General features: G+C 37.7%; 4 protein-coding genes across 4 annotated transcripts; 2 read left to right on the top strand and 2 right to left on the bottom strand.

Moving 5' to 3' along the window:
• Nucleotides 1–786: 786 nt before the first annotated feature.
• On the top strand, nt 787–1,890 carry EV154DRAFT_432940 (putative integral membrane protein conserved region-domain-containing protein; the record flags this gene model as incomplete). Its single annotated transcript, XM_051596699.1, has 2 exons — nt 787–1,014; nt 1,096–1,890. Coding segments are annotated over 2 exons (1,023 nt in total), but the record flags the coding sequence as incomplete, so codon positions are not given.
• Nucleotides 1,891–3,097: 1,207 nt separating this feature from the next.
• Nucleotides 3,098–4,677, bottom strand: EV154DRAFT_533452 (uncharacterized protein). The gene is made up of 4 exons (XM_051603974.1): nt 4,210–4,677; nt 3,965–4,132; nt 3,776–3,877; nt 3,098–3,713 (listed from the first exon to the last, which is right to left on the bottom strand). Exons 1-4 carry the CDS (start codon nt 4,630–4,632, stop codon nt 3,228–3,230), a joined length of 1,179 nt encoding a protein of 392 aa, XP_051450193.1. The 5' UTR covers nt 4,633–4,677; the 3' UTR covers nt 3,098–3,227.
• A 535-nt stretch (nt 4,678–5,212) lies between these two features.
• Nucleotides 5,213–6,799, bottom strand: EV154DRAFT_475225 (uncharacterized protein; the record flags this gene model as incomplete). The annotated part of the gene is made up of 3 exons (XM_051597975.1): nt 5,213–6,201; nt 6,280–6,468; nt 6,610–6,799. The coding sequence occupies 3 exons, from the start codon at nt 6,797–6,799 to the stop codon at nt 5,213–5,215; spliced, it is 1,368 nt and encodes a 455-aa protein (XP_051450192.1).
• A 3,636-nt stretch (nt 6,800–10,435) lies between these two features.
• On the top strand, nt 10,436–12,022 carry EV154DRAFT_533442 (mitochondrial carrier domain-containing protein). The gene is made up of 6 exons (XM_051603973.1): nt 10,436–10,649; nt 10,709–10,904; nt 10,969–11,042; nt 11,104–11,239; nt 11,318–11,443; nt 11,505–12,022. The coding sequence occupies exons 1-6, from the start codon at nt 10,494–10,496 to the stop codon at nt 11,777–11,779; spliced, it is 963 nt and encodes a 320-aa protein (XP_051450191.1). The 5' UTR covers nt 10,436–10,493; the 3' UTR covers nt 11,780–12,022.
• The last annotated feature ends 1,415 nt before the right edge of the window (nt 12,023–13,437 follow it).

Below are 13,437 nucleotides of genomic sequence, written 5' to 3'. Positions count from 1 at the left end.
ATTTATTGGGACGATCATAGGTAGGCTTCTCAGCATTTACACAAGATATGCAAGAGGCTGATTCTCTGTTTGGGGAAGAGTGGCGTTGTTTCAACTGTAGCAGGATAATCAATATGTTGTTTGCAAAAAGACACACAGATTGTCGCACACGTTACTTTCTAAGCCACACGAGCAAAACCCATCATGCGGATTAGAGTACGATACGCAGCTGCATAAATTAAAATTAATAAAAAAAGCAACCAGTCTATATTACGAAGGTGTCCATGAACCCTGGGATTTATGCTCGCCTTTTTTTATTATTATTATTGTAGGAGAGGAAACCCGCGCGCGCTAGCGGAGTCAAACATTACATTATTATTTTTGAGACGCTTGTTTCTTTATTTATGGGTTGTTGTTGTTTTGATTAAGGCACCTTTTATAAGATTAAGCCCCTATTTTTTTTTTTTTTTGTGTGTGTATTTTTGTTTTAAGTGGTCAACAATTTAATAATTTTTTTCTATTTATCATTCCTCTCTCTCTTTTTGTTTCCTTTCCCCCTTTTTTCTTTCTTTAAAAATAATCATGATTCAAATTAAAGAAATCATATTGATCTACTTGACTGGAGGATTAACATTTCTGCCAATTATTCTGGCAGTTGTCTATTTTACATCCTGCTCAGTTCCAAGTACTCCCAAGGAGAAGGAGAAATGGAAGAATACATCTTCTCAACAAGGGAAAAAAGGCTGGATTCAGTTAACTAAAAGATATAAGCCTAAAGGATCGGGCGAATCCAATGTAGCAGTTCTCATGTCAGGCATTCAATCCTATGTACAAGGCTCCAAACGTCAAAAGGAGCATGTGTACGCGCAATTAAAGTGCGGCGCACTCTTCATATACGAATCAGATCAACCGAATGAAGACTGTAAAATCATCATACCCGTGCATAACTACAACGTTTCCATTCATCCCGAGAAACATCAGGATCACGATATCTATGGAAAGTCAGTAGCATTGAGACTGACGCCTAAAACGGAGGTGCAAGACGGCGGGAAGAATATGGAGATTTTATTAGAAGGCGCTGATGCTTCTTCACCTTACCTAACATCGAACAACGAGCTCTATATTACGTGTGCAAGACCTGTGGACAAGGAAGATTGGTACTTTGGGTTATTGGCAGCTACAGATATAATGACTGAATCACCCAACCACGTAGAAATGATGGACATCACTCACTTTGATGCTTCAGCCATGCAAACGTTGATTTCAACCGTACAACAAGACGCCGAGTACCGTGAGGTACAGTGGTTAAATGCTATTTTAGGAAGACTATTTTTAGGCATGTACAAAACGGAAGAGATGCGTGAATACTTTGAAGAAAAGATATCCAAAAAGATCCAGAAAATCAAGCGACCAAGTTTTCTGGGAGATATTTCAGTGCAAAGTGTGGATATCGGCAATTCAATCCCTTTTGTAACACAACCTAAACTTCTTTCCCTGACTCCAGAAGGGGATCTGATGGCGGAAGCTACCATTCATTATGCAGGTGGCCTTCGAGTTGTGATACAAACAGACTTTAATTGGAATTATTCATCCTTAATGAAGCCTATTAGGGTGCCTCTGGTCCTGTCCGTCTCCCTCAAAAAATTGTCTGGTAAATTCTTAATGAAGGTGAAGCCACCCCCTACCAATCGTTACTGGATTGGTTTTTATGAAATACCCGTCATGGATTGGGAAATCACTCCCATCGTATCTGACAAACAAATACGTTTATCCATGGTAACAAACGCCATACAGTCCAAAATACGTGAATTCATGATGGAGAATATCGTGCTTCCCAATATGGACGACTTTCCCTTTTGCCCTTCAGGTGGTAAAGGTGGTATTTTTGGCGAACGTGTACCTAAACCTAGTTCTCCTAAAGAGCCAACTTCACCCATTATACCGAATACGAACGCAACCCCTACCATGAACTTTGATATGCTAGGAAACAAGCTGAATCAGACACTACCTAAAGTGATCATTAGTAATCATCAAGATTCGTTTGATGTCCTTCAACAAGCCTTGCCAAAACCTCCTACGCGGAGAGCGGAGTCTCTTGGCGTTTTGGATTCTTCCATGCTTGCAGATCCGCCCATCATTGATCGTCGTTCCAAATCCACTTCGGACTCACCTCAGTTGTCTGCTGCTGCAACATCGTCCATATTTCGGTCACGTGGGTATTCAAATCCAGACAGAATAGTGCGTTCAGATCAAAATGAAGACGAGTCTAAACCATTGCAAGATGATAGGGAGTCAAAGGTAGAAGAAACTGTAGTTGCTACACCATCATTTAGTCGTAGAATTTCTTCCAATATCGGTTTCCGTAGAAAACAGCAACCACTACAACAGCAACTAGAAGAAGAAGAGAAGGAAATAGAAGCCGTTGTCGTTGATGAAGAGCTAGTATGCGAGGCGCCTCCTGATATGTCGAATGAGGTATTGGTGACAACAACTGTATCCAAGGAATGTATGACTATTGAAACAACACAAGAATCGAGTCTAACTGAAGAGACATCGCAATATACCAGTCAGGAAGACGATGTCAGTTCAATTAGTGGTTCAATAAAGTCACACGGCACCAGCAATCGAATTCATATCTTATCCAAGCTGACGAATAACTCCATCAGTAACAAAATCAATTCCTCCACATCCAGCATCAGGATGAGCAGCAAGAAAGCAGCTCTGTATAATATGGCAGGAAGTATCTTTAGCAAAAAGAATACGAACAAGGTTACCAAGGAGATGCGCGATGAACGAAGTCGAGAATTACAAGAATCCCATAATCGAAAAATGATGAGTTTGTTTATTAATAACGAACCACCACCACCACCACAGCAACAACAACAACAGCAGCAACAGGTGCCGCCACCACCTTTGCCACCTCGAAGGAGTATTCCTGCTAATTCATTAAGTTCTTTATCATCAGATGAAGAGGAAGAAGAAGAATTATTAGATCCGATTCGCTCTAGTTTTAAACCAACTGAAGAGGTTGTTATTGTAAATCAGCAACATGGGCTTACTTTATGATGATGAACAAATATCAAAATAAAAAAATAAAAAAAGAATGGAAATTTAGAACTGTATAGTAAAATGATGAATGATATATTTATATATAGATGTATAATATGTATAATGTTGTAAATAAGTGTATATGTGTATATAATAATAATTTTTTTTGGGGGTTTTTTTTTTGTGATGGAAGGGGGAGATTAACGTGTGGGCTGCTGTACTCTGTTCAAGTTTGATAATGGTTGAGGTGCAGGCCAAGACTTTGCATCGATGGGCATGTACTTATTCGCATACCATTGTTGATTCTTCATTGTCAACCTGACTTTACCTTGTAGGCTTCGTTGGTTACTATCCTGCTGTTGAATGAGGACAGGGATATGATTATGTTGTTCTTGCTCAAACTCTAACAATGCTTGCTCAAGGACTTCTTCCAATCCGTGTACAGATGAGATGGAGGTGTGTTTTGATCGATTTGCTTCTCGTCTTGACTTGATCATATTTTGCTCATGCTCTACCTGAAGTTTGTTGAGTTGGATGGAATGGATTGCTTTTAATTGAGCTATTTTGGTGGCATGATCGGACTTGAGTTTGTCCATCGTTTCTTGGGTTTGTTGAATGGATTTATCTAATGCGTTGGCAAGTGATGCATGCTCTGCCAGTTTCTTTTTAAAAGCGTCGTCTTGAATCTAGTATATCAAGTGTTAGTTGATGTTAACCTGAGGATTTTTTATATATGTCCCATATTTACCTCAAGTTGTGATTGTAATTTATCGATTTCATCTTGATAGGTTGTTTGGGTACTGGTTGAATTCTTTACTTCTAGTAAATCAACAACATCAATTGAAAGACTCTAAATATAAAACATTTGATTAAAACTTATGCAATCCTACTTTAATTAGTCCCTTTCTTTTTTTTTTATAGATATTTAAATATATACCTTTGCTTGCGCAGTTACAGATGCTAACTTTTCATTTAGCCTCGATTTTTCTTGCAACTGAAACTCGAGCTCTTTTTCTGCCTCCGTCTTTACTTGGCGAGTTAATTGTTTTTTTAATCTCGCAATTTCTTTTGATTGCTTCTGGATCAAGGCTTCGTCATCTAGTTTCTATTTAAAGTCGGGCGAGAATTAAAAAAAAAGAAGAGAATGATTAGAAAGAAGAGGTAATTGAACATTGATGTTACCTTTTGTCGAAGTTTTTCAAGATCTTGTTTTAATAAAGTAAGTGGCGACTTGCGGAGTGTTGGTGTGACGACAGGAGTCGTAGGAGTAGTAGTGGGCTTTTTGGATGGTACTGGGATAGTTCTTTTGTTATTCAAATTCATTTTTTGTTGTGGGGAAAGATAAAAGGAAGAAAGGTTCTTGTTTTGTATGATCGGTCGCTTATTATAGTTTTTGGCTTCTTGAGCCATACGTGAACATGTTGTCGAAAATAATCTAGACTTGTTATTGTTTTTGTTATCATCCAATTTGGTAGGTGTCACAGCGCTCTCTGTTGTAATATGACGACGGTGTGTAGCATGAGTAGCAGGAGCAGGAGCAGGAATAGGTAGACGTGATGAGTTTGGATTATTATGATTTTTTCTTCTTTGTTCTTTTTTAAGCATAATAACAACAAGTATTATGTAATGGTAGGAAAGGGTAAAAGAAAGAGTTGAAGAAAAAAATAGTATTTTTTTTTATTTGTTTATATTTATTTTAAAGAATGATAAACATATAGTAAAAGGAGTGAGGAGATCTACTATTAGACAACCCATTCTCCATATCAAGAATTAAGGGATCATGGACTATACATATTAGAAGCTTCATTGTTGACATCCCCCCACCCCTCCTTTACTTTTTTATCCATCCCGGGAATTATCCATTATAAATCATCGCTTTACTCGTGGTTAAATGTACCTAAATTGCGTATCAGGGCAACTATCGCTTTACACTGAAACATGTTTAATTCAATTGAACCGTTACAATACTAGACCTCTTTACTTCATTTTGATGATGCTGGTCCATTTCTCAACTCACACTCATAATGAATACCACAAAAAAGTCCATAAAGAAAAAGAAACATTCCACTTTCTTTCTTTTAAAACAATACTCCTCCTCCTCCACACTTAATTTAAACTTTTTAGTTGTCAAGTAGACAACACAAAATATATCTCTTTTTTTTTTATTTCGTTTTCCCCCAATCAATCATTTACTGACAGTTGGGCAAGATAATGCATCCTGCTTGCTAATCATTTCTACTGCGCCCTTATGTCCTAAAGCAGCCGATCGCTTGAACCAAATCTTGGCATCCTCTGCGGAAGTATGACTGATCCCAATTCCTCTATCTACATACATACCAACCAAAAAATACGCCTTTGCAATGGTCCAACGATCTGCCAGCTGCGAAGAAGCTGCCTTGATGGCCCAAAGATACGCTTCGCGGTCCGACTGGGGAAGAATGCCAACAGATCCAGTTAGATACCAACTCGATAATGCTAAAGCTGCATCGGCGTTGCCTCGTTCAGCCGCTTTTGTATACCAATAAATTGAGATGGCATCATCCGGCTCGACGGGACCACCACCGGTTTCGTACAATTCACCTAATTTCACTTGACTCGGAAGATGGTCTAATTGGGCAGATTGGTGTAGTAACTCAAGGGCATAAGAAGGATCGGAAATCATGGCTGGATCGTCCGCGAACTCCTCTGTGAATTGAAACATGGCTAAAACATAAAGAGCGTGAGGGTTTTGCGAGTTTGCCAGTGCAGCTGCACGTTGTAGCCATGTAATTGCCTCTCTTGTATTGATCAATTGTCCACAATACCCACGTAATAAGATCACGGCCATCTTGTACATACTTTCGACGTGCGATAAATTGGCAGCTTTACGGTAATAGACGATGGCTCTTGCATAATCTTTTGTGGTACCGATACCAATCTCATAACACACACCAGCGCGGTAAGTTGACTCGACATGATTTTGCTTGGAAGCATGAATGTAAAGAGAAAAGGCTCTTTCTCTATTCAGGGTTAGGCCCAAACCACCCACACCGTAGCAGTTGGCTAGTAAAAATTGAGCATCACCATCGGTATTGTGTCCTACGGCTCCAATGGCCAACTTCTTTAGAATTTTTTGGGCCTCCAGTACCAAAACTTCGTCGAGAACCAAGTCTTGTTTTTTCTTTTTTCGTAGTTCTTGCTTTCGATAGCGTGTGCTGACGGATGGAGTGCGGGTGACGGGAGAATCGTTGCTGAGAGCGGCTGTTTCAGCACCTTGACAGGCAGCGTCCATTAATGTGCGACAGAGGTCGAGGTTTTTACGACGATCCCGCATGGAATTGGCCTTTTTTCTGAGGGAATGGACTTGTTCGACCGAAGTGGGCGTAGGCCAATTTTCTTCTTCATCGTTTGTGGTAAATATTGATCTTTTTCTCGAACAAACGGATTGATTATCGTCCAATTCTGGAAATTTCAATTTCAATGCAAATGAGTGAGGCCTGTCCTCCTTCATGGTGGTACTGGTTCTTTTCAAGCCGCTGGCGTTGGGTGGATCACTTTGAACGAGAGAATTCGTTCTTTTGATGTTTTGAAAATCGGGTAAACTTTGATGTGATAATGAAGCATTTTGTCGATATAAACCTGAATATTCGTCAAAATACCATTGGCTTGATGGCGTATGTAATTTATCTCGGAGTTCGGTATTGATAATCTCGGAAGGATCTATAATAGTACGATTCGGATAATCTTCTTCCAATGATAATCTTTCCGCTTCTTCTTGTAATGATGTGAGCATAATTTCCTCTTCTACAGTACGGATGGAATCTTTTTCAGCCAAACTGGGAGCGTCTTTATCGGGAATACTTTGATGTTCGTCTTGGATATCTTTTGGTGGAGGGAGTGGTGGATGTGTGGTATCCAAGGGTGATAAATGTGGAGGTGCTGTCGCTGGTGGTTTATTTAATCTTAATGATTCATACTCTTTCAGATACGCTTCCTCTTCTTTCCGTAGATTCTCGTCCTCTTCATCTATTGCGTCCATGACATCCTGGATTAATTGTGGTAATGGTTTTGCTGTTAAATCATAAACTGGTAAAAGTTTCTTCTTGGAGATTTTTCGTAATATCGCATTCTTTTTTAAATAACTGCCTGTGGATTCGGGTCGAATAAGAGAAGTGGGTGGAGGCAAAATGGGGGCCATCTGACTTAACGCAATAAACGAGGTGTGGAATAAGAGAGTAAAGTCATCAAGGTTAATTAAAACAAAAACCAGAGAATACTAAATAAAGACTATTTCCGTATTTGTTTGTTCAATGTAAATATTCAAACACACAAGTACACAGACAATAAAAGTTTGTTGGGACAATGATAAGCATGAAGGGGGAAGGGAGCAGCTGAAACCTTTCACATAAAACAAATAAGGCTGTATTGACATATGAACTGTCAATGATGCCATTTGTCGGATTCTTTTTGAGGAGTTTTAATTTTTGTCACTAGACTACTAAAAAAAGTTAGCATTACAGAGACACTTGCATAAGGTAATCATGGAGTATTATCCCATCTCCCAATACATTATGATTTAATCAAGCAAGCAAAAGAAAAAAAATGCACAAAACAACTTAAATAACTTACACCTTGTATTCGGAAGACATATGTTTTAAAACTTAGCTCTACCACCAGAGTTTTTGACAGTGAGCAAACGCTTTTGCTGTCAAATCGAAACGAGTAAATGTAAACCTCCCCCCTTTTTTTATGCTAATTTATTGCTAGAGAAAACTTTTGTTGTATGTAGAGAAAATTATAAAATACGCAGATATGCAAGTTTCGTTTTAAGGAAGTAATTAAACTATTAGGGAATCAAAAACGGGCAACATCAATAGATCAAGTGAATGAAGGGAAAAATAGTCATGGCCAGAAGAGCATTATACAAACAAATTAGCGGCACAAGCATTTAGACTTAACTAGGAAGAATCCTGTCATGCCCAATATTTAAAGCCGAACATTTGTCTTGGTTCATAAGGCGGGTTTAGATAAACTGTCTAGCTTAATAATCTTTTTATTTTGATCCTTTGGTTTGATAGATGAACCAGCACGCTTCTGTTACAATCTGACAGACGTAAGTTTGAGCTTAAGTATCTTACTGTATAAAACGCGGGTGATTTTCTGTCAGCTGGTCTTTGATATATCTTGGTTCAGTTTTATAGGTTAAGAACAACTGTTTTTCAAATTTTGACGAGATTGCATTACGAACTGTATAATGGGGTCAGACCTCCGTTTATATGCGAACATTTTAATGTATCTATTGCCATCAATTCTCTTCTTACAGAATATGAAAGCCCTTAATAATTCATTTTTTCTGCGTATTCTTGAAATAAATGGCTTTGGGTACTTGCCTTTTCAAATAGAAGTGTAATGTTAAAAAGAGACGAAAAAATAAAAGTGTTGTAAATCATGATAGATTGATGCCGGTTGATTGCTTGCAATTAATTATGCCCTCTATTTGCAAAAAAAAAAAGAGAAGTTGTATAAATTAGACATACAGCCTCATCATTTTTTTGACAACTTCTTTTTTTTTCTATTTTTCTAGGGTACATCCTACAAACAAATGTTTGCGTGTAACATACCCCGTATCTTTAGGATCTAAACTTTTTTTAACGCCACTAGCCTTTTCCATTGTGAAGTGCCCTGAACCATGATTGAAAATTAAAAAAAAAAGTATAAAAATTCCGGAAAGTAACGGTAACATGAGAATTAGGCTGTAAAAGACTGTTTATCAACAGTGATATTGCATCATTGTTGTTTTCCTCCCATGTTTTTGTTCAGCCGTATACTAAGGTCTATGTACAGGTTTAGTCTTGTTCGTGAGGGTCTCTTATTAAGCAATACACTATTTCTAATTGGATGGCACTTTGTTCGGTCCGGCCGTCGCACTAAATCATGGTTTTTTTTTATAATCGCCATTAAACTTTTCTTTTTATGAATTACATGTACAATGACTTGCATACAGTTTATTAGGCGGTTTCCGTGTGTTTATCTTTACGCGATGCTATAGCGGAGATAGTTTTATGAATTCCAATTGAGTCCAAAAAAGCAGACTTGCAATGACGTCTTTTTGCTAGTTAGTTTTAGATTTTATTGATAAATCAAAAAAGAACTGTTTTTTTTTCGCTCACTGATCTGATTAACAAAAAAAGAGAACAACCCAATTTGTATTTTTTTAAACAAATGTATTTTTTTTTTGATTTTCCTATTTTCCTTGGGTTTGATTATTGGAGGATACAAGAAGGTAGAATCCATAAATGGAATATATTAAAACATCGACGGGAGGAGAGCAAACTACATATTTTTTTTTTGTGGGTGTATAAATAATTTCCAGAATGAATTATTTCCGCTGTAATCAATAAGGGGAAATTGTTTGGTTCCGACGAAACACCGAAATACAATCCGTATATTTGGGGTTGTTGGTGAGTACAAGTCTAAAAACAGGAACAGACACAACAGATACAAACCCGTTTTATATATATTTGTTGGAGGTATTACTGATCTGTGCCAAACAAAATTTAAAGTTACAAAAAAAAAAAGGAACCCTTACATTGAGTGCCAGGTTTTGGGTTATAACATAGTTGAGCAACTGTGTTCTTAGGATGCTTCCTTTTGGACAGACCAGCTAGACTTTTTGATTGTATTACCTTGCAATGTATTACAGAAGGAAACATCATACGTTTTAAAATAGTTAACGGTAAAAAAAAAAAAAAGACATTGTCGAATGCGTGGTGTATGTCTTGATAAATGCATTATATAATTCAATATAAAACCAAAAGAAAAAAAAGTATAAACGTTTTGCCTTGGTCGTGGTCCAATTATTCTTCCCACGATAACTATAAATTACAGGCCTGAAAATTTGGGGTTTAGTTACTCAACAAAAACGGAATTGATAAGCATAAATAAGGGTACTCTTATTTATGTTTGTAATCTTTTATTGCTAAATCACGTTTTGGCTAGAATTAATATTTTACATAAGATATAAGTATGTGCTGGTGAGTAAAATTACACTTATTTGATTTTTTTGTGGGGTTAAAGTGGGGTAAAAAAAGAGACAGAGCACGAAAGGTTCGCGGAGATGGTCGGAAAAATGAGCTGGGAGGCGAGTAATAGTTTAGTCCGGTATACGGTCAGCATATAGAGACGTCACTCAGAAAAAAATCAGAGGTGTGTAGCACAAACATGTTTAAGGCAGAGGGAACATGTGATAGAATTCCGATGATTTCCTTCTTACCCCGCATTTGATTTCATTTATGGAGCATCTGATTGGATCCCATCTTTGTAATGATGGTGAGCGATCCCAAAGGAACTGATTGAAGGGCGGTGTTCAGAAAGCACATGAAAATTACAATTTTTATAGTATAAAAACCTTTATCTTTTTTACGTCTTCTTTTCGAATTTTTTTCTCCTTTTTTTTTTACATTTCCACGAAATTCCAATAATTTAATATGAGCAAGAACAACAACGGCAAACAAAAGACCCCCCTTCTCACCCATCTTGTTGCTGGTGGTGCTGCTGGTTTCATGGAAGCCTGTACTTGCCATCCTCTTGATACCATTAAAGTGAGAATGCAGTTGGCCAAAAATGCTGCCAGAAATGCAAAGGTATAAACCCTAAACACTTTTTTTATTCTGTTCTTTTATTTAATCATGACCGTCAATAGGGTAAGCCTCTTGGTTTCTTGGGTGTTGGTGCAAAGATCATCAGAAATGAATCCTTCTGGGCCTTGTACAAAGGTCTCGGGGCTGTTGTTTCCGGTATTGTTCCCAAGATGGCTATTCGTTTCTCTTCATTCGAATTATACAAGGAGTGGATGGCTGATGCTGATGGCAAAGTCAGCACTCTTTCAGTGTTCTTTGGTAAGCTTGATTTATACATGTATTATTGTGACTGGTTGATTAATCCATTTTCTTTTCATTGTAGCTGGTCTTGCTGCCGGTACTACTGAGGCTGTCTTGGTTGTTTCTCCTATGGATCTTATTAAAATTCGTCTTCAGGTAACGTAGAATGGTATCCATGGAGAGAGAGAGTTAGAGAGATACTAATATGAAATAACAGGCTCAACGTCACTCCATGGCTGATCCTATGGATATTCCCAAGTATCGTAACGCACCTCATGCTGCTTACACCATTGTCCGCGAGGAAGGTGTTCGCGCCTTGTACAAGGGCGTTACCTTGACCGCATTGAGACAAGGTAATTTAGAGAGAAATAGACGGTTGAGGGATGTATATTGATTTTTTTTTTTTTTTTTTTTTTTTTGATGTGTGATAGCCACCAACCAAGCTGCCAATTTCACTGCTTATCAAGAGTTTAAGAAGTATGCTCAAAAGTACCAAAACTTGGAAGAACTTCCCTCTTACCAACATTTGATTCTTGGTGGTGTCTCTGGTGCAATGGGTAACTATGGATATCATATTTTTCACATGCATGATTCTCACGAGTATGAATTTAATCACAGGTCCTTTATCCAATGCTCCTATTGATACAATCAAGACTCGTATTCAAAAGTCCAGCGCACCTGGATCTGGATGGGAAAGATTTAAGGTCGTTACATCTGAAATCATGACCAAGGAAGGACCTAAGGCTTTCTATAAGGGTTTGACACCTAGATTATTGAGAGTTGCACCTGGTCAAGCTGTTACATTCATGGTTTACGAAAAGGTGAAGTCATGGCTCGATGTGTTCCAAGGAAAGGTCAAGGACGGTGAGATCACTGCTCTTGTTTCAAAGTAAAAAAATCACCCACTAGTTTTTTTTTTCTTGTATTTGTATTATAAAAAACCTTCACTTTCAATCCCCACACCCTTACAAAACTCCCAACTCTTTTCTTCTTCCACCGCAAAACTCGAATTTTTTTTCTTCTGCATAGATATATTTAAAGAAACAATACTGTATTATTATTATTTTCTGTGTGTATTCCCCCCCCCCCCATTTATTAAAAAAAATATATATTAAAAAACACACTTTTTTTTTTTCTGTTGCACCATTTTTCTTGTGTGGAGAGATAACAAAATTCCCCCGCATTTTAATCGGGGTTATAAAAAAAAGAATGTTTAGCTTTTTTATTTCGTAATTGTCACAATCTAATGCACATGATATCCAATGCACCCGTGTCCGCTAGTCTACATTCCTACTAAACCTAATTGAATAATACACCGCTGGTTTCAGTTACTGAAAAAAAACCTCCTTCATCGACCAACACTGGCATAGATGTCTTTATCGTGTTCGTAATTGTGATGTGATGCTTTTGGCAAAAAATATTGTCACATGCATAGTTTAGCTTTAGTAAGCAGCATCGGGTCACTGACTACTGTAAATATTAGATGGAGGGAGAAAAGCTTAATTTCCCATGTGGGAAAACAAGAATCAATTTCAATTTAGAAATAATCAGGTCTTGCTAAAACAACAAGTTGGGGATCCCATTATGTCTTTTGATCAGTATCAATGCAAGGCCATGCTTAAAACTTTTTTAAATTAAATTTTAGGTTGCTAATCATAATCTGACGTTTCTTCCGCCCCTCCTCGGTCCCACCCAGTTACAATCTGCAGATAGAATAGTACTCCTCCTCAAGATGCTCCAAACGCATATGAAGTTTAACCATCCTCATACAAAACTGAAAGAAAATATAGCTGGGAACGACGACTTTTTTTTTCGTGTTCGACTGTAGATGAACAAGATGGTTTTTTTAAAGAAAATTATTATTATACAGAAATGGTGTTGTTACATAATCAAGGTAAGGGATTATACAAGAGATTTTGAGTGATTGTCTATAAATAAATTGTAATAAAAGTACGTGCAGGGAAATAAAGATATAATATAGCAAAACAAAATAAAGATGTGAAATGTAAGTGTGTGTGTGTGTGTGTGTGCCGAGGAATTTATAAACTGGATGAGTTGGATGAGGTAGGGGCATAATGTCTTTCTATGGGGATAGCTACAGTTGGAATAATGGACGCTGACAAAGAGGGCTGTGGTGATGGTCTCTGTTTATGATTACTTTTATTATTCTCGTTTGGCCATAAATATGAAGCAGCCCAATTCGCAAGATTATTCAACAAGGTGGGTGTCGAAGTACTACCACCGTTATCCTTATGAATATCAGTGGCCGTTTGATGCATGGTGACTAAAGCTGGTTCAGCGATATTCGTCTTTTCTTTATAAGGCTGCGTTATTGAACTAGAAGAGGTTCTTGTAGGAACAGCGGGTCGTATAGACGGTTGTTGACTTACGGTGGGTCTATCATAAAAGGACAATACCTCCTCTTCATCCGTATCTTCTGATAATCCAGGGGCAGGTGATGAAACCACAGGTGATCTAGTAATAAAACCAACAGATGATGCAGTTGAAGTAGAGGATATCGAACATACGTCATCTGTATCTACATCAGATT

The sequence above is a fragment of the Mucor mucedo genome, assembly GCF_025094135.1.
Source record: "Mucor mucedo strain NRRL 3635 chromosome Unknown EV154scaffold_280, whole genome shotgun sequence".
Taxonomy (NCBI): domain Eukaryota; kingdom Fungi; phylum Mucoromycota; class Mucoromycetes; order Mucorales; family Mucoraceae; genus Mucor; species Mucor mucedo.
Note: the sequence above shows the minus strand (reverse complement) of the source record. Positions and strands in the feature narration are given on the sequence as shown.

Excerpts from the sequence above, each read along its gene's own strand:
- EV154DRAFT_533452 (XM_051603974.1), bottom strand. The coding sequence starts at position 4,632 with ATGCTTAAAAAAGAACAAAGAAGAAAAAATCATAATAATCCAAACTCA. Across the intron at positions 4,133-4,209 it reads TTGAAAAACTTCGACAAAAG|AAACTAGATGACGAAGCCTT; the intron begins GTAACATCAATG and ends GACTTTAAATAG. Across the intron at positions 3,714-3,775 it reads AATTACAATCACAACTTGAG|ATTCAAGACGACGCTTTTAA; the intron begins GTAAATATGGGA and ends TTGATATACTAG.
- EV154DRAFT_533442 (XM_051603973.1), top strand. The coding sequence starts at position 10,494 with ATGAGCAAGAACAACAACGGCAAACAAAAGACCCCCCTTCTCACCCAT. Across the intron at positions 11,240-11,317 it reads CTTGACCGCATTGAGACAAG|CCACCAACCAAGCTGCCAAT; the intron begins GTAATTTAGAGA and ends GATGTGTGATAG. Across the intron at positions 11,444-11,504 it reads TGGTGTCTCTGGTGCAATGG|GTCCTTTATCCAATGCTCCT; the intron begins GTAACTATGGAT and ends ATTTAATCACAG.